Raw genomic sequence first — 23,636 nt, forward strand, 5'->3', positions numbered from 1 at the left:
ATTTAGTTCAGATAAAACAGATTTTAAGGGAAAAAACCACTGTTATAGATATGTTGTTACTCATCATTAATAATCAGCTGGGTGTGCTTTCAGAGTTTCCTTTGTAATCAGAGACAGGTGACCATGAGGAGAGACATCTTTACTCTCTTCTGCTTAGTGTGCTGAGTGCTAACTACTCCCTTCCCTGGTGACAGATGTGATAAAATTTGACCTTGAAAGGAATGAAACGCCCTTCATTAGGCTTTGGCTAATATGACGTGGTACGTTTCTATCCTAAACATGGTTATTGGGCCAACAACATCAATTTCACCTGAGAACTTGCTAGAAAGAATCTTAGGTCCAACCTCAGACTCACTGAATCAGAATCTGTGTTTTACTAAGATCACCAGGTGATTTGTAGGCAAATTAAAGTCTGAAAAGCACTGCTTGCCCATCTTTCCAGAGAACTCTATTAATGTCAGTAATAAGGTGGGATTTTCCCTCTGTTTTTCTTCTGTGTTCTCTGAGTATCGTCTTCTTTGAGATGTTTATACAAAGTGATGACTTAGCTGTTTCAGGATCTGGAGGATAATGTCTGCTACCTGAATATGAATCCTCCCCCAAACTGTACGATCAATGAGGAGTGCAAAATAAAGTCACACATAATTCACACCCTCAGCGTTACCAGGAGGCAGAGACTAACCTGTAGAAAAATAACCACTAAATACCAGCAGCAAAAAAGTGCTTGTAAAGGAAGACAGGCAAGGAATGTCCAAAACATCGTGGTCTCTTAAAACAAAACCTAACCAAACCAAAACAACAATATAGAACGATATTTAAAAATATAATCCAAGCAAGTAAGAATTCAGAAACACCACCAACAAAATCTCAATCTATAAAGTGACATAGCCTTTGGGAATTAAATGCAATATTACTATATTTTGTGGGTATATGGATTTTAATGTTCTGCCTCACTTTCCTCTGCCTTCATTTTTCTCTTCCCTGGGTGATTCCGGAGTAACAGAACCCCAAGAAGGTGAATTTCAGTTGGGACAAAATATTACTAGCTGCAACATTTTTCAGACAGAGTGAAATAATCACTCTACTGCTGTAAGCTTCTCTCATTCTAGCTTCTAAACTCACTAATCTATTGATTAGAGGTTCTTAATAAACAAGAGGAAAATTATATAATAATTAAAATTAATAGAAGAAATGAATGGATGTAATAGATAAAATATGACACATGAAAGTGCTCTGAAAACATCAGAACTGTATAAGAATAAAACATATTTTTATAAGGACAATGAGCCCCATTGTCTAGGAATAACCAGATTTCCTCCTTGGGTTTTAATACTAACTCAAAACCCAGGAAAACTCAGACACTGTGTTAAAACAGTTCAGCCCAGTTGTTACCTCCATTTGCTGACACACAATAGCACTAAACAAATACTTGCTGAAAGGAGTTGAAGGAACAAAATATGCTCAACATGTTCATTTGCCTTTAACTTTAATTTAGAGACAATATTCTTGAGACCTCATTCACTAGAGGGGAGCATGCTCACAGTAGGGTGAAATTTTCTGTTCTCAAAATGTTCATAGCAATTACTTTCAGTACAGACATTTTAACAGCAAAAATCAGCCCTTTAAAATTCCAAGCGGGAGAAAAAAAAAACTTAAGAGGGTTATTAAAGAAAATTTAAAGAAAATGAATAAAACTACGTGTTTAATATACAGTAATATAGTAAATTAGAATGTAGGCTCTAAATGGAGTTTCAGTCATGGCTTCACCAGCTAATAGCTGTGTGACCTTGAGCAAGCTCCCTATCTCTTTCGCCTCAATTATATCCTCTGTAAATACAAAGTGATAAAATAATACACATCTCACTGGTTATTGCAAGGAGTAAATGAGATAATTCAGGCAAAGCAATGACTACTGATTTCCTACCCTTTATGTATTTTCCTCATTCCCAATTGGTGGTGGTGTTATAGTAATGTATCCTCTTAAGATAAAAAAACAAGCAAAATTGTATTTCCCACCCATTCTTACAAATGGCGGCAGCCATAATACCCAGCTGAGGCTAATAAGATGGACGAGGTTTTGGGCTGGCATTCTGAGAAGTTCCCTGAAAGGGAGACCACCTTGGCTTGCCTGCACTTTACATGCTCTTTGCCCTTCTTCCTTCTGCCTGGAGTGAGAACATGACACTGAAGCTGAAGGACACGTCTTGCCATCACGAGTGGGAAAGGGGAAGGGAGTTGCAGGCACCTCAGATGGAACATGCTGACACTGAACCAACAGAAGCCACCACTTCTCTTGGTACTTCTTGTTCCATGAGAAAAATAAGCCCCCATCAGTTTTAGCTATGTCTCTGCTTTATGTAGCTGAATGCAAATATACCTGTTAAAACTTTTGACATGGTGTCTGGACACAGTAAGCATGGGATAAAGGTTAGGTATCATTATGAAGAGTTGTAATTTACACCCATTTAATGCTGATGCAAACATACATTTCTGGACAATGGTTTGCCTTTTTATCTAATTAGCTTTTACTTTAAAAAGTTCTTGTAATTAAAAAAAAAAATCAAAAACTACCTGAGACTCTTATCTCTGAAAACTAAAATGAGGTATCATAATAATGGATGCTCTTCATTAAACGGTGAACTTAACCCAGGGTCTACCCTAAATGTTCTATCCACACCTTCACTCTTAATCTACATTCTTTCACAGGAACTTTCACAGCAAGGTGTAATCTCCCTCTTACTGCAGTGGGAACTAAAACTCAAAACTGCTAAGTAATTTTCTCAAAGCCACACTTCTATTAAGAAGAAAGACTGCTATTAGATTCTTTGTAAGTTTGCCTCCAAAGCTCATCTCCTTAATGATCACATATTAATGAGTACAGTCAATTATAAATTATTTTGGTTAGTGCTATACATAAAGGCAAAACAGAATCTGAAAAGGGCACGCTGTGCCAAGAAACTCTTGGAAAATCCTGCTTTGCAGAATGGATAGATTCAGGAGCCATCCTTCATGTAACAGTTCTTTTCTGGGAAAAAAGTAAATGTGATGAACTGTTGCCCTGGAGAGTATAGTATTACAGGTTTAGACCATTCCACTCCCAGGACGTATCGTATGAGAAAAACAACGAGAAGTGGGAGGGAGTGAAAAAGCTTGAGAAAGTCTTCACAATCTTTCTTTCTCTAATGGTCTCCAAATGTTAGTGTGCATCAGAATTTTTTGGAAGGCTTGCTAAAACAGAGTGCTGGGCTCCACCACCTGATTTTCTGGGTCTGTAAGTCTGGGGTAAAGTCTGAGAACTTGTATTTCTAACAATATCCCATGTGACAATGATGTTGCTGGTGGAGCAGGTTAAGGAGGACAGAGAGTGAGCTGGTGCAGGTGGGGATTTTAAAGATGGTGACCTGGGCAGGCCCCTAAAATTTGACTTTAAATTTGGCAGGAGGTGGTGGGTGGTGGTCCACATTGTTTGCACTTCCAGAATGATGGAAGGAAAGAAACTTCACTAGCAGGGGGCTAAGAAACCTCTGTAATTAATGAGTGATTATTACCTAATGCAATCTTATGCATAATGAGAGCAACACTGTCTGAAAATCTGCTTTGATTGATACCTGTTTCTTGGAGTTCTGAATTATTCACTCAAGGCTTTACAAAGAGAAATCGTTAATTAATTTAAGGGCTGCAAAAAAAAAAAAAAAAAACCTCTTTGGCAAGGAATTCCCATAAACTAGGCATATAATCAAAATTATACTACCATAACCATTATGAATTGATTAACTTTTAACTGCGTTTTTAATATTCATTTACACTATAGAGTTCATAAGCTGTTTCTAAAATCATGGTGTAACTCTGATAACATATCGCTCGTCTAGAGCTGAGAATGCCATTGAGGACTATGCATCACCTTTTGCAAAATGGAGGTCGTTTCCGTCCAAGAACATTGAGATAGGATTTTAAGATTTTTAACAAAGGAAAAACTTCGGGCCACTTCCTCTCTCAACTGATAGACAATTTCTAAGTCAAAACAAACAAACCCTCTTCAAAACTAAAACCAACTGAGGTCTGAGGAGACGTGTGACAGCTGAGAATGCAGGATGAGGCAAAACAAGGAAAGTACCTAGCTTTCAAAGGCACTAGACGGAGAATCCAACGTGCTTAACTTAATCTCCTAGGAAGTGTTTACTTCCTCAGCTTGTTTAGCGAGTTCAGCTGCCTGACATCCTAGCTATAGGCTTGGAATTTCCTGGAATTTATGGAAGTAGCTGGTGGTCCCCTGAAACACCAGGCAAACCATGACTGGAAGCTTGAAACTTTCAGCTCCACCTCCTATTCTCTGGAGAGGGGAAAGGGGATGGAATTGAAGTTAATAATTGACCATGCCTCTGTGATTAAACCCTCCAGAAAAGGGGTGTCCTGGTTGGTGAACACGTCTGTGGGCCAAGGGGGTGGCACACCTCCAACTCCACGGGGACAGAAGCTCCTGCGCTCAGGACCCTTCCAGGCCTCGCCCTGTGTTTCTCGTCACCTGGCTGTTCATCCGTAAGCTTTTCATGTCCTTTATTGTATAATAAATCGGTAAGTGTTCCCCCGAGTTCTGTGAGCTGTTCTAGCAAATGACAGGATCCAAGGAGGGGGTCACAGGAACCCTGATTTCTAACTAATTTAGGCAGAAGTGGTGAATCACTTGGGGATCTACTACTTGTGTCTGGCATCTGAAGTGGGAGTGAACAATCTTATGAGACTGAGGTCTTAACGTGTGGGGTCTCTAACCCTGGTTAGTGGCAGAATTGAACTGAATTGCCAGATACCCAGCTGGTACAGAAGAATTGATTGGTGTGGGAAAAACTCTCGCACATCTGGTGCTAGAAGTATTGTATGTGAGAGTAAAGGAGAAACAGGAAACCTTCCTATAGTACTACTAATATATTCGAAATAGAGAAAAAACCATGCTCAGAGAGACCTGCCATTTGTCCCGTTATGAGGACAGTAAGCCAGGCTGTGACTCAAGTGAAAAGCAATAAAAGAGACTAAAATAATGCCATTTGCAGCAACATGGATGGACCTAGAGATTGTCTAAGTAAGCCAGAAAGAGAAAGAAAAATACCATGTTGATATCACTCATATGTGGAATTTAAAAAAAAGAAAAGGAAAAAAGAGGACACCAATGAACTCATCTACAAAACAGAAACAGTCTCACAGGCATAGTAAACAATCTTATGGCTAATGGGGAAAGAGGGTAGGAAGGGATAAATTTGAGAGTTTGAGATTTGCAAATGTTAGCCACTATATATAAAAACAGATAAAAACCAAATTTCTTCTGTATAGCACAGGGAACTATATTCAGTATCTTGTAATAACCTTTAATAAAAAAGAATATGAAAATGAATACACATACACACACACAGACTGGGATATTGTGCTGTACACCAGAAATCGACACATTATAACTGACTATACTTCAATAAAAAAAGGCTTGAACTCCTTCCTTGAAGTTCTTCCTCTTCCCTTCCCTTTTCATCCCCTTCCCTTCCCTCTCCCTTTTGTCTAACAGTCATCCCGTTCTGCTGATTGTAGCTGCTAACATCCTCAGACATTTGTCTGCCTTTCCCTGTTACCATTACGACAGCAGTGGCCCTTTATCACCTCCCTCCTGAATATGAAACGTGATCTCTCAATGAACCACCCATTTCATGGCTCCGTATGTTGTTATGCTCTCTGTTCCATCTAAAAGGCCTCTTTGGTTTCATAGCACTTGTCAAAATTTTACCCAGAAGGATAATTAAACTTTACACAAATTACCTAGACAGAAAGGCACTTTATCTTCTCTCCTCCAATTGAATTTAGTGTACTTCTCTATAATTTATAAGACTTCCCATATTGCTGTAACTTTAATTTCTTCATTAAACTCTGATTTGGCTTTTCCCCTGCTGGACCCTAGGTCCCCCAAAGCTATATACTATGCTTCCTAATAACTTTTGTATTTTCAGTAATTACAACTGCTTCTGGTGCATGTAATTGTTCAATAAATATTTGAAGAATGGAAAAATGGAGAGATGAATAAATGAGAGGCAGAAGAGCCCAATTAGGTAAAATCTGAGGGCCAAACCGACCCGGTTTGAGACCAGGCTCTACCTTATGACTTTGGGTAAGTCACTTACCCTCTTTGAACTTAAGTCTCCTAATCTGTAAAATCTAAACTTGGGGAAATGGTACTAACTAACTCATAGGGAAATGGTAAAGATTAAAATGCAGATAAAGCACATAACACAATCCTGGCATGCAGAAAGTGTTAATGTTGGGTTTTTGGGTTTTTTTTTTATGAATGGGAATAATTTAGCTCAGGTGATAAATATATTAGAGATGTGCAGACTGAACGAAAATTACTGAAGAGGGAGGGCATCTGGAAGAAGAGGAACTTGAAACTTTCCTTGGGAAGAGAAAGGAAGACAACTTGGAGAGCAGATGAAGCCCAGAAAAGTCACCTGAAGTTCTGCAATTTAAGTATATTAACCAATATCACTTTTGGAAGCCATTTTTAAGCAGCCCATTGGACATGACATTGGGTCGAGACATTGCTTTTATTGTCCAAATAATCAAAGCGTCCTTGGGTGGCAAAGAAAGCCAAGGAGAAAGAGCTCTGAATTTTGTCACAAATAACATTCCCCTCTCTACACAGCTTTGACATTGAGCATTCCAGAGAACTTGATCTTTAAGAGAACCAAACACAGATACGCAACAGTTTATTCCTCACTTTCACAATATTTTTATATGTATTATTAAACTTTCAGAGCCACTGGAATATGTTCTGCTGGTCTAATTGCCAAAATGGTTGCAAGTCCTTTGTGAGTAAAATTACACCAAACGTTCTCAACCATTTACATCCCCAAGTTGCATTTACAAGGGTAATAATATTTATAGCTACCCTCTAGTCTAAATACATTATAAAGCCAAATCCTTCAAAGTTAATAACAAAGATGCAAGCTAAGTAATGAGTAATAAAACTTAAATTTCATTATCTCCATTTCTTTCCTCTAACCTATGAATCAACACTTACTTTGTATTAAGTATGCATTCATTTTCTTCTTTTCACTCTGCTGTCTGTTTCTGACACACCTCTTCACGCTCTGAGAATTTGCATGGTGCAATGTCTTCTATGACATTCTGATGAGAACAGAAGTGCCCGGCTTTGGCAATAGGTCAAATATGAGTTTATGGATGTGATTAATTAACATTATTATATTTTAGAACAATGGTTCTCAGCACCATCACAGGTAATATTTTTTTTAAAAAAAAGCTTTCCATTAAAACACACACATTTCAAGAACTAGTCAATTCTCCTCTTTATGAATATTTTTCTCTTAAATATAATACCTTTTTCCATGTTTTATTGTCTGTTGGGTGTCTCTTGATCGAATGCTTAAGATTGCAGGGACACTATGCTAACTAGAGAGCCCACCCTCAGTCCCAATTACCGCGGCCCACTCATCAGCCGGCATTAACTAGTGCAGAGTGAGTCTCCTTTAACTAAAGGAGGTCAGCTACGTTACTCTCTGTAAATATCACTCTGTGACACTGCATAATATAGGGCAAATAAGTCACTTCCTAACCTACGTTTTAGCTCTTAAAACGTGTCTCTCACTAATGGAATCTATATTCAGTGAGTCAGTAAAAGAACCAGAAAAATCAATGTAAATAGGAAGACTGCATCATGAATGAAAGCAACAAATACTAATGGTTTGGTTAAATTTTTGGCTTTCCAGAAGATTTTGTGTGTCCCCAAATGACAGATTCCTTGACTTTTAGTTATCTTTAATAATGAATAGGGTATATTTGAGAGTGAAGATAAATGAGAGAATAAATGAGAGTCTTTAAAATCATGAATAGTACAAAATTTGTTTGAATTAGGTCCAGACATACACAAATCCCCGCCCACTTGTATTTACTGATCGGTCCTTACCACAACTTCCTCTTCTTCTACCCAGCATTCTTTACGTGGGCACTGTTTAGGGTTTTTGCTCCTATGCCCTTTCCAGGACCAACTCAACACTCCCTAGGCACAGCACAAATTGAATTATATTATCCTTTCTCTATCCCACAAGCACCTCCTAAAATTCTGCCAAACGAGACAATTAACCAGCAGCAAGAAGATGAAAGCACTTAATATTCTGTAACTTAAACAAACTAATTGTATTTAAGCCAGATTTTTATATAAATATTATTCAGACCCAGAAACCTTTAATTAGCATGCTTTCATTTGATAGTTCAGAAAACTGAAGCTCATAAAGATGTTAAGTGGTCATCTATGCAGTGCCATCGGCATCTGGCAGTAATTTAGAAATATTGAATAAACAGTACTTCTCTAAATATTAATAAGGGCGGGTGGACAAAAGTATCTTGACATAAGAGCTCTCCTGCAAGATAAATGAATAATCTATTTCCTTATGGTGTTTGGAAACATGCAAATCTAGTTAATTCTATATGCAATTTGAAGTGAATAGCAATAAATAACATTTGCAGCTAAAAAGCAGTATTTCCTAGGTGTCAAGGTCAGTTAAAATATTTTTATTACTTCACTTAATCTTTATATCACCTATGAATGGTGAGTATCTCTCTCCTTTTATGCACGTGGCACTGAGGCACAGAGGGTTAGGTCGCCCAGGTCACAGTCAGCAGGTAAGATAGTCTGGGTCAGGGTCCACACTTTTTTTTTTGGTCGGGGGTGGAGGAATTCACAAATCTGTGGACCGTACACACCAGTGAGGATTCCATGTTGCTGGGGAAGGATCCGCACTCTTAACTGCCATAATATGAGGTGTATGGCATCAATGGGTGATTTTCATTCTTCTAATCTATAGATGTTAAAAAGATGTCAAAAACCCCAAGGGTTAGACACTAACAAAGACACTGTCAACATGGCATCTCTGTTAAATATTAGAACGGGTCACATCATGAGAAAAGTCACTAAGAACAAGATCACTATGAGAAATGTCATCTAAAACAAGAAGGATACACGGAAGATGCTATAGCTAAGGAAACCTAGGGAAACAGCTGCCAGCAGATCAGCAGATATCCAGCTGAGAAACCTCTCTGATTTCCCCTTGAAGCAATGATGTCAGTCAGACAAGAAGCCTCCGAGGCAAAAAAGCAAGTATCATTGGCCCGTGCAGATCACAGCAGTGGGCAAAAATACCGGTAGACATGCATGGACCCCTTCAGGCACCTCCACGCCCCTTGTCAACACATACACGAAGAATAATGTACCCATGCAAGGCTGGTCCAGGCACATGCATGTCCCTGTGTGTATTAAGAGAACATTAGAAGATTATTGCTGGAGATTAAACCTGGGTTAATCTCTAAACCTGAAACAATGAACAGACAGTTCAGATTCTACATTTATTTTGTGATCAGAATTAAGTAAATATTATCAAAGCTAAGCATTAGGGGAAAAAAAAAATCCCAGAAAGTGACGTTCAGGGAACACCGGAATAAATTGCCAAACTGATCAAAGAAGGAATCATTTAGCATTGTGATGAGTTTTGATAAAATATGTGTAAACCAAGCTCTAATTCTTTAATTTGGTAACCTTCTTTATTCTGTTTCAGGTAGTAGTTTATTCATTCTTTAGCCCGCTGCACACTCGACAGTAAAGAAAGTCAGATTACTCAAAAAGTAGAGGGTACTCCGGGCTTCCATAGGAAGGATCAAGATACCAGCATACATTGTTTTTTAGGGAAGAGGATGCCTAATAAGATCTGCTATCTGCTACTCGGGGGGGAGGGTATAGCTCAGAGGTAGAGCGCATGCTTAGCATGAACGAGGTCCTGGGTTCAATCCTTCGTACCTCCATTAAATAAATAAGTAAATAAATAAACCTAATTACCTCCCCCCAAAACAAACAAACAAAACCCATAAAAAAAACAAAAACAAAAAAACCCTGCTACTTATTCTCTGGGAAGATGAAGGCACACTGCTTCAACCAGTAAGTACACTTGTGGCATCTAAGGAAAGGTCTGCCCCACTTAAGAGTCATCAAGATGGTAAAGAAGAATATATAGAAATGGTTAAAAATCATATCTAGCACATGGTGATTTTGAAAACCACTTTTTAAATATAAATACATCTTTACATTTGAAGGATAGAAAACAGGAAACCAGATGAGGGATCAGTCACAAAGTATCCGTCGCCGTTGATACAGCATCAAGCAAAACGAAGCACGACCAGATACTGATGGAGTTACCCTATGGTGTGCACTCAGCGACAGCTCCCCAACCACAGCTGGGGTACACGCGCAGCGAGCTTTTCTCTCTGACCCAGCTGTGAAGAGTTGAGACATTGCACAGCAGGAGATGCCTTAGTTAGTTGGGTTGGGTTACTCGGGCTTTTTCAGACATCCTAAAATAGGAAAACATTTTGTCTTTGCCCTTCCAAATCTCTCCCAACCTCATGCCCATTCCCTTCTCAATACCCAGGGAACTTTTACTGCTTACTTGGGATAATTTCTAGATTGGATGAAAGGCAGGATTTCAGAGTCTTGACTAGATGGAGGAAGCAGTAAATCTCGAAACCGTTCTGTCAAAAGAAAAATAAACATCAAGCTATTTAAAAAAAAGCATAAGATCATTTCAAAAACAATTATTTCCTAGTCTTTAAATTTGTTAACTATTTTAACTACGCAGCTTTTATTAGAAATTTACCCACCATTTTATACACTCTTTAACTACGTCTTTATTTCACTTTAATGACTATGCATATTTTTATGATTAATATATCACAACAACAGCAAATATAAAAATAGAAAGTATTATTAGTATAGGTTAATACTAAAATCTTATAAAGGAAAGGTGAGAAGAAACACATATGACTCATAAGTATACCAAGGAATCCACAATCTCATTAGTAACCTGTGAAATGTGAATTAAAACTACACACCGTAAGATAGCATTCGCATTACGTGGCAGTCAATTGACAGAAATTAATCTCCTAAGACAAAGTGCTAGAGAGGATGTTTATCAGCATAAGTTCTTATATATGTCTGGAGGGAATGAAAGTTGGTGCAATAGCTTTGGAAAACGATTTGGTATTATCTTTTAAGTTTAACCTTTGCATAGCCTATGAGCCAATATTTCCATTCCGAGGTATATATTCTGCAGAAACTTTCATACTGTCTCAGGCAGCAATTAACAGGATATTCAGAGCAGCACTGCTCAGAACGACATAAATGGAAACAACTCAATTGCTAATAACAGTAAATCCATCACTAACTGAAGGAGAGCGGCTTCCACGAAATACTGAAAATCTACACTTGATGACAGCTATCTTCTCCAGGCCACTGAATAGTTAGATGTAAAATGTTTGTGACCACAGTGGTTACAAAGTGGGGCTGAGGCTCAAGATGTAGATTTTATCTTCATATTTATGAAAACATATTGAATCAGATGTTTAACTGACCTCGACTTTGCACTTTGTTTTCACCACCGACAGTTCTTATAACACACTTGGAGAGGAAGTAAGATTCACACAGAGGTGGCTGTACCCTACAGTCCACAGATCCAAGAACGCACTTTATTTTTCTCCTTTAAGCATACCTACTCTTTGAGTCCATATTTTTCAAAATAATTTTATTAACTGACGTACTGCTACTTTTCATCAACAAAACTATTATAATAAAATGACTAGTAAGTTTCTCTGATGATATGACCCTTGCTTTTCAGTCTCCTTTCCAATCGATGTAGTATCCCATTAAATGAGTGATTTGCAGTGTTTCTCTTTTTTCTTTTTTTACCCTCCATTTATCCCTTTCCTAAAATGGGTCTTGAAAAACATAAAGCCGAAGCCCAACGTCAAATGTGCACTCTACACATCAAGTAAAGAACTGTTCACTCAAACAGCTACATTAAATATGATATATCTTTGGATGCTAAGAATTAATATAAATTAAATGTTTACTGAATGATTCCCAAATTGATTTAAATGCAAAGAAAAAAATCATAATTATTAATAAAAACAACCATAATATAACACAGCTACAGTTCTCCACTTACATAATCACAAAGTCCATTTGGTTGTAAATCTGAAAGAAAGCCTCTGGAGATAACACTATATTGATAGCACTAAACCAACAAACCAACCAACAAACAAAAACAACACCCCACACACAGCAAAAGTAGCATATGAAAGAGTGCTCATAAAGCTACCCAAACTATGAAGTCCACAGTTAATAGCCCTACATTTGAAGCATCCTTTAATCTGAGCGTCATAAACGCAAGGACTACCAAGTGAATGTGAAGCCTCCTGAGCAGCTATCGTGACAGTCAAATAAAAGTTCATATATACACAGACAGAAAGCCTACATAGCACCTTAAATTGTGCTTTTTAAAACTTCTGTCTTCATCATTATATTTATAAATTCCTAAATGTGAAAAATGAACTTTATGAAAGTATAATGAATGTCTATTTTTATGAGAATAAAAATAAATGATAAAATTATCCTAAGAAAAATCCAAGTAAAAGAAAAGTTGTTTATAATTCTTACATTAATCCTTTAGTCTCCTAGATTTTGACCATTTAATTAGTATCCCATTCTTTATCTAATGCTAAGGAAAAGACCAAAATATATTGATGTTTCCATTGTTAAGTAGCAGAAATTTTTAAGTAATACTTCTTCTGTTGGAGCAAAATGTCACACCAGATGATCTGCTTTCTCAGTAGGCCCAGAGACTATCTCTAAAGAAAAAGGCAGTCATCCAAAAACTAGAGCTCAGTCCTTTCACAGGGCTTCTGAAAACAATGTCATTAAAGCCACTGAAAAGAACCGGAGGATTTTCTGCAGACTGATATCTTGATGAGCTGACTGATGAGGTGGTAATGTCCGAACATGATTCTCTACCAGTGGGGGACAGATCTTAGTTAACACAAGCTTCTGCAGACTTTCACCCCCTCTTCCTTTCTCCCATTCAATCAACAAACGGATTCTGAGGCTACCAGATCTGGATGACATACTGAGCACAATTACATTAACATGGGGTCTCTGGACAATCAACTGTGAGACAATATTTATTTGAAAGCGAAGGTGAGAAAAACAAAATACTCTTTCCAATTCTAAGTCAAACTTTTCTGTACATTCACTGTAACTCAAGCTCTTTATTTTCCCCTTTGTGGAAAACAGTCAATCTGCAATCCTCCTCAATATGCAGAAGGTAATAAATGCAATAAAAATCTGCATAACAACAAAAATAATATGCAAAAATATTCCTGGAATGAGAAAAAATTAAAATCTTCTCCCTAACACTATTAAAAGAAAGAAGAAAAAAAGAAAACAGCGCAGTTGGCAGGCAGCCTCCAGTCCTCAGATATCAGAGTCTGCCTCAGGTGCAGGGGAAACGCCTTTCCCAGAACAGCTGGAATCCAGTGACTAAACAGAGCAGCCAGGGGTGTTTCAGCTGGACACAGGCAACTCTGATGGGCAGTGTTTGCCCCAGAGCTTCCCATCACTTTGGCTGAGGCTTTGTAGAGACCACATGGTGATTCAGCTTCTTCCTCGACCCAGTCCCACTTAGCTTCCCCCTCCCTTCACAGGTACTGATCCCTGAAACTCATTTTACATCCACAAATTACTCCTCAAAGTCAGTTTCTGGTGAACCCAACCTGCAACAGGACAGACCTCCACTTTGTACTCAGAGATCCTGTCACGTTCTTAGTTTCTACTGGGCGAGATGCATGTGTGTGTAGTTAAGTCAGAATAAATCATTTCCTTTCTAGTCCTTTCCAGAAGTAACATAACTAACACCTTCACTGCAAGTACAAAAGTTCATTGTTAAGAAGAAATGCTCTCAGAAACGCCCTCAGACATGCATACTTTGGAACAAGTAATATCATCTAATCTGGGCTGATGGTGGAAGAAATAAACAAGTGGCCCTTCAGGCCATGTGGTGTACTAGCCAGCTGCACCATGCCCCGTCCTGCAGTCCATGAGATGCACACAGCCATCAAGCCTTCAGGTGACAGTGTCAGTGGGAAATGTAGAAAATTATAATTTACACTGATATGAAAAATATATAGGAAATAGAGGTTAAACATTCAAAAATATATAGAGTAGACTGGACACCCTTATAGTCCTTTATTATGAAATATAATAAATCAATTCAACAGTAATAAACCAAGAAAAGATAATGATTAATAAAAAAGTAAATGTTAAATTCATTTGCTTTTTTCAAGAAAGTTGGTGATGAGCATGTAACCTGAACAAAATGTTTGTCAATATTCGTCATCCACGCTGGAAGCCATCACGATTTCACTGAACACACGAACACTGCTGATGATGAATCAGCTTCTACTTCAAAAGTTATTCATTATTTTAAGAAAACAATGCCCAGTGATGGTAATTTAACACAAATATACAGAAGGTGCAGGAGGATCAATGCCATGGAAAAAGAAGTAACTTGACAATAACTGGGATCCAGGTGGCCTGGTCTTTGTGCAGTGCCAAGTTAAAGACTGGCTATTCATCCAAAGACAATAGGGCAATTCCAACTTCATAGGATTGCTCAAAAATAAACCATTAATACACAGGAAGGTGAGTAGGAGTGAGAAGAGAGTACATTTTAAGTGTCCATAAACATCTTTTAAAAATTTTTAAATTTTATTTATTTATTTTTTTATTGAAGTATAGTCAATCACAATGTGTCTATTTCTGGTGCACAGCACAATGCCCTAGTCATGCATATACATACATATTTTCGTTTTCATTTTTCTTCATTAAAGATTATTACAAGATATTGAGCATAGTTTCCTGTGCTATACAGAAGAAACTATTTTTTATCTATTTTTTTATATAGTGGCTAACATTTATCAATCTCAAACTCCCAAATTTATCCATTCCCACCTCCTTTCCCCAGTAGCCATGAGATTGTTTACTATGTCTGAGAGTCTTTCTGTTTTGCAGATGACTTCATAGTATCTTTTAAACTCTCTTACACTCCTTCCACTGATGGTCTATGTCAACATCCTCTACTGCAAGGCAACGTTTAACCCCCAAGGATCTCCTGTTACTATTTTCAAGTTTAGAGGAATAGGTACTTGTATCACTTTTTTTTTCTCTCCTATCTTTCCTTTCTACATTCAATTTTCTGTTCTTCTCACTCTTTTTTTTTTTTTAATGAAACTCAATCCCTTCCAATGAAAATTCCTCTCTCTCACTTCTCTAGTCATTTTCTACCCATCCCCTTTACTGTATCACAAAAACCCAAAAAGAGTCCAAAATACATCCTTCTCTTTGGAAAGGGAATTGCACAGAAGAAAGCAAGTTGGTCAAGCCCAGGTTCTGGTTCGTGAGGTAGGCGCTGGGGGTGAGGTCTTCAAACACGTACACTTCCACAATTTTTATAGAATTACAAAAGCATGGGGTCTGCCTATTGCAGTTAAAGAAGAAACAATGGCATGGATGAAGAAGTAAATTTAAGACTAGCAGTAAGACATGAGAAATATTTCTTTCTACCTAAAAGTACAAGAGTAAATTAAGACAAAAATAATATAAAGGAGGGAGAAGCAGGAGATTCTATTAATAATGGGATTCTGACAGTGCTGAGTATGTTTATTCCTGTCATGCATTCTGGAATTAGGGTGGATTCAGGGACCCACTGGGCTTATCATGACACAGACTAAAGTCAAACAGTATGGAGATTCCTCAAAAGACTAGGAATAGACTTACCATATGACCCAGGAATCCCGCTCCTGGGCATATATCCAGAAGGAACCCTACTTCAAAATGACACCTGCATCCCAATGTCCATAGCAGCACTATTTACAATAGCCAAGACATGGAAACAGCCTAAATGTCCATCAACAGATGACTGGATAAAGAAGAGGTGGTATATTTATACAATAGAATACTACTCAGCCATAAAAACCGACAACATAACACCATTTGCAGCAACATGGATGCTCCTGGAGAATGTCATTCTAAGTGAAGTAAGCCAGAAAGAGAAAGAAAAATAACATATGAGATCACTCATAAGTGGAATCTAAAAAAAAACCAAAAAGCAAAAAAACAAAACATAAATACAAAACAGAAACAGACTCATAGACACAGAATACAAACCTGTGGTTGCCAAGGGGGCGGAGGGTGGGAAGGGATAGACTGGAATTTCAAAATTGTAGAATAGATAAACAAGATTATACTGCATAGCACAGGGAAATATATACAAGATCTTATGGTAGCTCACAGAGAAAAAAATGTGACAATGAATATATACATATGTTCATGTATAACTGAAAAATTGTGCTCTACACTGGAATTTGACACAACATTGTAAAATGATCATAAATCAATAAAAAATGTTAAAAAAAAAAACTTCATTAACTTCCCGTAAGACCTTACTGTTATTGGTCTACTACAGTAATATTTTATTTCCTCAGGAAACAGTGTCACATTAGAGTTAACGTTTCATTCCCCCAGAGTTGAATATTTCTCTTCCACCCATGCACAGTCAACCCGTCCAAAGGGCCGCAGAGTAACAGGGTCATTTTACAGTTTTACACTTGACACGTTGAAGGGTTGTTCTCAGAGGGACTGGACTATCCCCTTATTAAAGGAGTTCAGAATCTATAAACTGACTCAAATCTGGGAACTGGATGAAGGGCTGTGACTCTTACTGAGATGATTCAGGTCATGCTTCTGTTTGCCAATCCCTGAATTTTCTTTTCATTTGTACAAATCAAGTAAAACTTTACGAGGCTGCCCATATATTTGTGTCCTAAGGACACCATGGTCAGTTAGTCAACACCAAAGATCTCAACAGGTCAGTCCATTCTGAACACTATTCCAGCCATGCTGCCAATAATGGTAGCCACACTCATCTTGGCTTTATCAGTTACGTGCTGCCCCTTAACCCTTGCCTCTCAGGGACCTCATCAGCTCCAGAGCTCAAGGAGCCCACTTCAGTGACAGCCTCTCTCATTAGTCATTCTCGGCCTGCAAACTGTCACCAGAGAGCCTTTCAAAGCTTCGAGAATGCCTATCACAATGTATTTCTCAAAGCTGCAGTGGAAGAGTCCTTTACATGAATCCAGTTAAGGGGTTCATAGTCATCATATATAAGAAGTTCTCTCTTGCTTTCCAGTCTCTCTAAGGTGTTGGATAACTTCATCCACAATATATCTAGGAAGTCTATAGGCATGTATACCAAAGAGTCAAGAAAAAAAAAATGTTTAAGATTTGAAACAGGAGGTTAAAAGGCATTAACTTTTATTTCACCTATATCTTGTTTGTATTTTTAAGAGAACTTATGTAGGAGTAATAGCTTTTAAAAAGATAGATATGTATACTATCACACACACACACACACACACCCCTTCAAGGGCATTTGTCATTCACACACCCTACATTACAGTTTTTGTAACACTGTCCCCTTTTCTACCTCCTGAGGAAGACACAACACTGATGCAGAAGCAGCGTGCACACACACACGCACACATATATGCACATGCTGCTTAAAAGAGAAGGTACGAATTAATTTTTCCCAAAGCATTTGGGAAGTACTATTTAAATATACAACCAAAATTTGTACATCTAATTTTTTTTTTTAGCAAACATTTGTGATCACGTACTAAAAATCAGGCACCCAGTTGGATCTTCAATAAACTAAAGGTCTAGTAAGGAAGACGTGTGTTATCAAAAGCTATGTACCCTGCAAATAAATGCATACTCCAAATATCCAGAAAAACAGAACCACCAACTCTGCCTGGATACACTGGTAACAGAAAGCAAAAGAAGCAGGGAGGTTTTATGAAAAGGTGAAACGAACCAAAAAAGAAGTCCTTCTAATCCAAGATGCCAGACGAAGCAAATAATTTTGCTAGTATTTTTGTTGACTTCTACATAACCTTTAATGACAGAGGGTTTTAAATTGAGAGTAAAACTAACACTTTGAGCCCAGTGAACTTTTATCAGCTAAATCACACTTTATTCATTCTTCACTCTCTCAACAAACTTCTATTAAGGACCTATTGTTTGTCACACACTATGAAGAAAACAAATTCTTATTCTCAAGGGCAGCCCCTTTTATCACAAGAAATGCCAGGACAACAAAAGAACGGCAATGCTATTACAGCGCGACGGTGTTCAGGGCAGGCCGCCCCAGAACTTGCCACTTTGGTATGTGGATTATTTCAAGCTAAAGACAATCAAGTCCCAACTGACTCAGGAGGAGCTTTTTACCCTCCCCTTAACTGCCTAGAAGGATTTAGATAGAGGGCCTTACTAGGAAGAGCTATTACCAGAGATAACTTTTTACATCAAAAAGATTTATCTGCATGGCATGGAAAACATTTCCTTACCAAACATTTGCTATTCCCATCTTTCCGTGAATTACCTTCCTCCCCTTTGAAGATACCTGGTGATGGCTTACAAGCCTCAAGTGCTTGACTGCCAGGGAGCCTCATATCTTTGGGGTTCCCATACGTAACTAAATTAAATTTGGTTTTTTTTCCTTGTTATGCCAATTTAATTATTAGGCCAGCCAAAGAACTTAGAAGGTAAGAAGGAAACAGTTTTCCTCCCCCTATCTATTTGAAAAAGAAATGAGAATATAATTACAAAATTACTTAAAGAGGGAAAGCTGTTCCCCCAGGGATTCAAAGAAATTAATGGTAGTGTCAAAATTCAGTGTTTAATTTTCCTTAGGAAAAAAAAAATATGCACACTAATCTTAGGAAAAACAAATTACTTCAAAAAATGAGAATTAAAAGGCAGATTTCCAGTAGTCCATCCAAACCAACCAGAAAGTTACAGACTATAAATTTTCCTTTCCTGAAAAGTTTAATTTCAAGTGAATGTTCTTTATTACCATGGTAACTCAGTCCTGAGTAACAATAGTTGCTATATAAAATACTGCTTTCAAAGCAACATCAAAGGCATTCAAATTAATACTATTTTAGATAAATCAGAAAATCTAGTTGTAGAGGCAAGACTATTTTCCCATTAAAGATATAGACAAATCTTCTGTTGATAAAATTCAAAATGGAAATGGACTGCAATTCTAGAGATTAAGAAAACCCAATCAGCGGCATGGCCTGGTTATATAAAACTACATCTCTACAAATATCCCCATGTCAAAGGGATATTAAAAAAAAAAAACCCCAAAAACAGAATCCTATACTTGTCTTATCCAAGGGGGAAGAAAAACAAGCCCACATGGGCAACTCAGAAGATGAGAACACAGAGCACAATATAAACAACCAGAGTCCATAAAGGAACCAGTCCCCTGAAAGGAGCTAGAGAGAAAGCCACCACTAAAATCCCACACTTGGCATTTATCTTCCACAATATTCCCTGTGAGTTTTTCCCAGCTATCCCCAAATTAATCTGTTACCATTCTTACTTGATGTGCAATTAAATTACCCTCATTTTAAGGTATATTTTTCTGGAAAGAATCACCAACTTTACATCAGCAACGGGCGGGGAAATGAGACGACTGCACCAACGCCACACATTGTAGGTGAGGAGACTCAAAGCCAGACTGGCTGACGGACTGGCCCGGGGCCATATGGCTAGCAAGAGCCAAACAGATTTAAAAAACGGAAACAAAAAGAGAAACAGAAACAACCCTCCCTCCAAAAAAGAAAAACACTCATAGTGGAGTGTTCCTCCTCCTGCATCATACGGCTTCTGCCTCATTCTCAGGAGAGAAAATCCTGTCCTCTCTTTTCTCCCCTCCTCCCTCCCTTTTCTTCTTGCCTGAGGATTACATAATAGGAGAAAAATGCACCAGGGTCCTGTACAGTTTGTCTGCCTCCACACCTGGTGCCTTCAACAGTGTAAGGTCTGCAGGTAGGCAAAGAGGCATTACACAAAGGAAAACTATTTAACAGATCCTTTTATTTTCAGGGCAAACCCAGTGATAAAAGTCTATTCCTTTAATATTCATTATTCCAGTTCCTACTTGTTAAACATACTATTTTTTTTTTTAAAAAAAAAATCAAAAGCTGCTTTTGAAAGAACTGCAAACAGACTTCTTGGCCTCTAAATACATCAATGAATCAATGTCTATAACTGACTTTCTTATAAAATATAAATTCTCTTCTATTGCCACAGAGTCGAAACTCCAAAAATTGACAGGATGAAAGAAAAAAAAAAAAAAAAAGAACAGAGATTCAAGGAAAGTGAAAGCAAGTAACAGAGGGATTTTTAGATGCACACATTATTGTTACTAAGCTTTCCACAATCTACCTCTTAAGGCAAATGTTTTCTTTTCATTTGTCACAGCAAATGTGCTTTTTTGACAATGTTGGCATTCAACAAAAGAAACACCTCAAAGTGATCAAGGCTCAGCTTGATACTAATTCAGTCCCTGCTTTCTGCACAAACTCTGAACACCCCCTGGGCATATATTCAAGAAGGAATAGGCAATTTTATCCAAGACCCAGAGAAACTGAAGGTTTTATTCTTTCTAATGTTTTTATGAAGTTCTAACCTAAAACCCTGGGCAACAAAATTAATGGTATGAAATATATGGTCCTTTGAAATCTATCAAAACCAACTGTGCCCAGGGAGACTTCTCTGTTCTTAACCACAGGACCTCCTGGTCAAAGACCAAGTATGTGAAATGATGGATTAGGAAACAGCAACAAGCAAATATTCAAATTCACTTCCTTCGTCAGGTTGTTTCAATGGACAAATACGGGTTTTCCTCCACTTCTCCGGTTTTCTTTGGCATGTGCATCCCCCACACTGGGGTTGCTGCCTGTCCATTTAACTAAGCCCTGTCCAAAATTTCAGGGCCAACTCAGATTCCCATTTCTTGAAGACACCTTCACCAACTATGCCTCCTAGTATTAATTTTGTTTTTATTTTTATTTTCAGCGTAATTAGGTTAGGTGCTGGAGCAGAGGTTCCCAATCTCCTGTGGACTACAGAATCAAGTTCAATTTGTTTGGCTTGGTGTTCAATATTCTTTAAAAAAACTGGCTCCTACAAACAGCCTTATCTCCTAATATTTCTAACTGTGAACTCTAAGCTCAGCTATGTCATCATCTTACTGTTTGCTAACAACACCATGCCTTTTATGGCAATGTAATCCTCCTTCCTAAGTGCCCTTTTCTGCCTAGAAAGCTCCTATTTTAACCTCTGTGTTCCAGCTCAAACATGTCTTACCACGCCTACATAAATTTCCTGATTTCCTGTGGCAGAGTAAGTTGCATCTTCTTAAAGAACCCTAATCACATATTCTTGAGAGTAAAACGTCAATATTTTGCATCCTCACCAGCAACAGATATTATCAACAAAGAAAATATTTGTTAATTGAGAGGTGAAATAAGTATTATGGCTATTCTAATTAACATTTATTTGAATATTATTATGATTTACTCTGTTTACAGAATATATCCATCTATTTTTTTCAGTTTATTTCTTATTTAAAGGAGCTCTTTATATATGGAAGGTATTAGTGTGCATTTGCTGTAAATATTGTTGTTGTTGTTGTTGTTCAATTCCCTTTTATTTTTTGGCATGATTTAAAAGTTTTGTGTCGTTAAATCTACTTACTTCTCTCTGTGAGTTCTTCCATAATAGAGTGGCCTTTCACAAGGAGACTTTATTTTCTGTATTTTCTTCTGACACCTTTACAGATTAACTTCTTTACCTTAAAGCACGTAACCTATCTGGAAGTAATTTCTGGTCACCTAAAGATTTAATTTTTTATAGTTAAGTGCCACATGCTTTAACTGTTTAAAAACTAACACTTCATATTGATTTATGGCACTTCTCTTTTTCATATGATATGTATTTTCATGTATTAAAGGGTCTGTTTCTAGGCTATTGTCCTTTGTGAATACATTTCTTGTCTCTTTTGCTCTAGTACCACAGTGCTTAAACTACTTGAACTTTATAGGAGGTAGTGTAATAAATTAGCACATACTTTAGCATAAGCTGAGCCTGAGTTCAAATCTCAACTCATCCACTTAATAGCTTCATGTTCCTGGGCACATTATTTAGCCCTGTGAATTCTTAGTTTGTTTGTAAAACTCATTTCACTTTATGTTTTCATAGAGCCAGTCCTATCTTGTTATTCAAATTTTTTCTAGATTTTCTTGTTACTCATTTTTAATTGTTTTCTTCTACTTTCTTCAAATAATTAATATCACTTTTTATTTTGAGTTCTGATTTTAATTGAAATTATATCAAGCCTATAAATCATTTTGGGAAGAATTAACAGTTTTAAATATTTTGCTTTTATAGCTACAAAAACTGCACGTTCCTCTCAAATGTTCTATTCTTTAAAGAAATCTTTAATTGTCTTTATATCACTTGATTCTCAACTCTCATCAAAGTTACATCGATTTTTTTCTTTTGTGACTTCTTTTTAATATGAAAAAAACAGTAAACACCAAATAGATGCCTCTGACAGGTTTAGGATCTTTTTTTTTTAGAAGTTTATATTATATAAGCCAATGCCTCTAGCAAAATAAACAAACAAGTAAATATAATATGGAGTAAATACAATTAAGAACCTCTTTGTAAAAGATGATTTGAAAAATCTTGCCTCTGTTTCTGCTCTGTGGAAAAAGCAAGAATGAGTATTTGTTTACGTAAATTCATTCCCAGGCCTAGAAAAAGATAACGTCCCATTTCTACTGGGTTTCCTTCTTAACCCTGGTGGTCTATTTCACTCCGCTGGCTGCCAGCTTTGATAGTCTGTACGGCTGAGCGCTGTATCTCAACCAGCAAAAACACAGCATTCCAAACCACCACTGAGCAGGCCGCCATTCCAGCGTCAACAAAACATTTTCACTGTTATGGTGAAAGTGTAATGCCAGAGGAATACATCACAGATAAGAAGTAGCTAGGGGAAGAAAGGATGATAAATCACTTGACTATTCCTGAATGACAGTCTAACCCTTAAAACGTGTTTTCTTATTTGCTTCAATCAGAGACATCCCTTTCTGCTAGGTAGCGTCACTGCAAACACCGGGATATGCCAAGTTCTCTACGTGTATCTTCTCTCCTTCCTCTTCCTTCCTAATGATATTGACAGCTACATCCCAAAACATATGACTAGTTTCTCAACAGAGTGCCAACGAAAAATAAGATCAACTATTTTTAAGTTCTTGCACGCTGCTGCAGACCATCTTAACTCTTCCTCACTTACTTTATTACCTACTCACATGTGTTTCTTGGGGCTCCTTGGCATTCCATGTCCATTATTTAACTGTCCCTTCCAAATTCTCTCAATATCTCATTTCATGGAAGAGCTTAGTCCTCCTACTCCATTTATATCTGTTTATGAAATCCCACCCTCCTCCTTCGTTCAAAATCGTATTAAGAGCAAGAGCGTTTTTACTAGACTCTCTTCCCAAAGTTCCCTTACCCAATTACCTTTGAATCCGTGGAAGCTAAGTATATTCCTTTGTCATGAACATACTTACTGTCTTAGGTAGGTTCGTTTGGATGACATCAAAGAAACTTGTCTATATGATTATAACCCATTAAGTTACAATTTTGCTTTAAAAATCACATTTTTTTTAGAGAACAGGAACTATATTCATTTAGCCTCCTTTATAAAGTGCATAGCAATCACATCAAACAAATGAGTACTTAAAAATGTTCCTCATGGTAATGATAATGGCACAAAATCCTTGTCTTTCTG

At 37.4% G+C, this 23,636-nt stretch overlaps 1 protein-coding gene across 2 annotated transcripts in view; it reads right to left on the bottom strand.

Moving 5' to 3' along the window:
• NOX4 (NADPH oxidase 4) overlaps positions 1-23,636 on the bottom strand; it is a 90,041-nt gene that overhangs the window by 23,774 nt on the left and 42,631 nt on the right. For both annotated transcript variants that reach the window (XM_032488362.1, XM_032488361.1), the window contains one exon: positions 10,485-10,566. In XM_032488362.1, the coding sequence (XP_032344253.1) occupies positions 10,485-10,566 (82 nt within the window). The remainder of the gene's footprint in view (positions 1-10,484; positions 10,567-23,636) is intronic.

Source organism: Camelus ferus, chromosome 10 (assembly GCF_009834535.1).
Source record: "Camelus ferus isolate YT-003-E chromosome 10, BCGSAC_Cfer_1.0, whole genome shotgun sequence".
Taxonomy (NCBI): Eukaryota; Metazoa; Chordata; class Mammalia; order Artiodactyla; family Camelidae; genus Camelus; species Camelus ferus.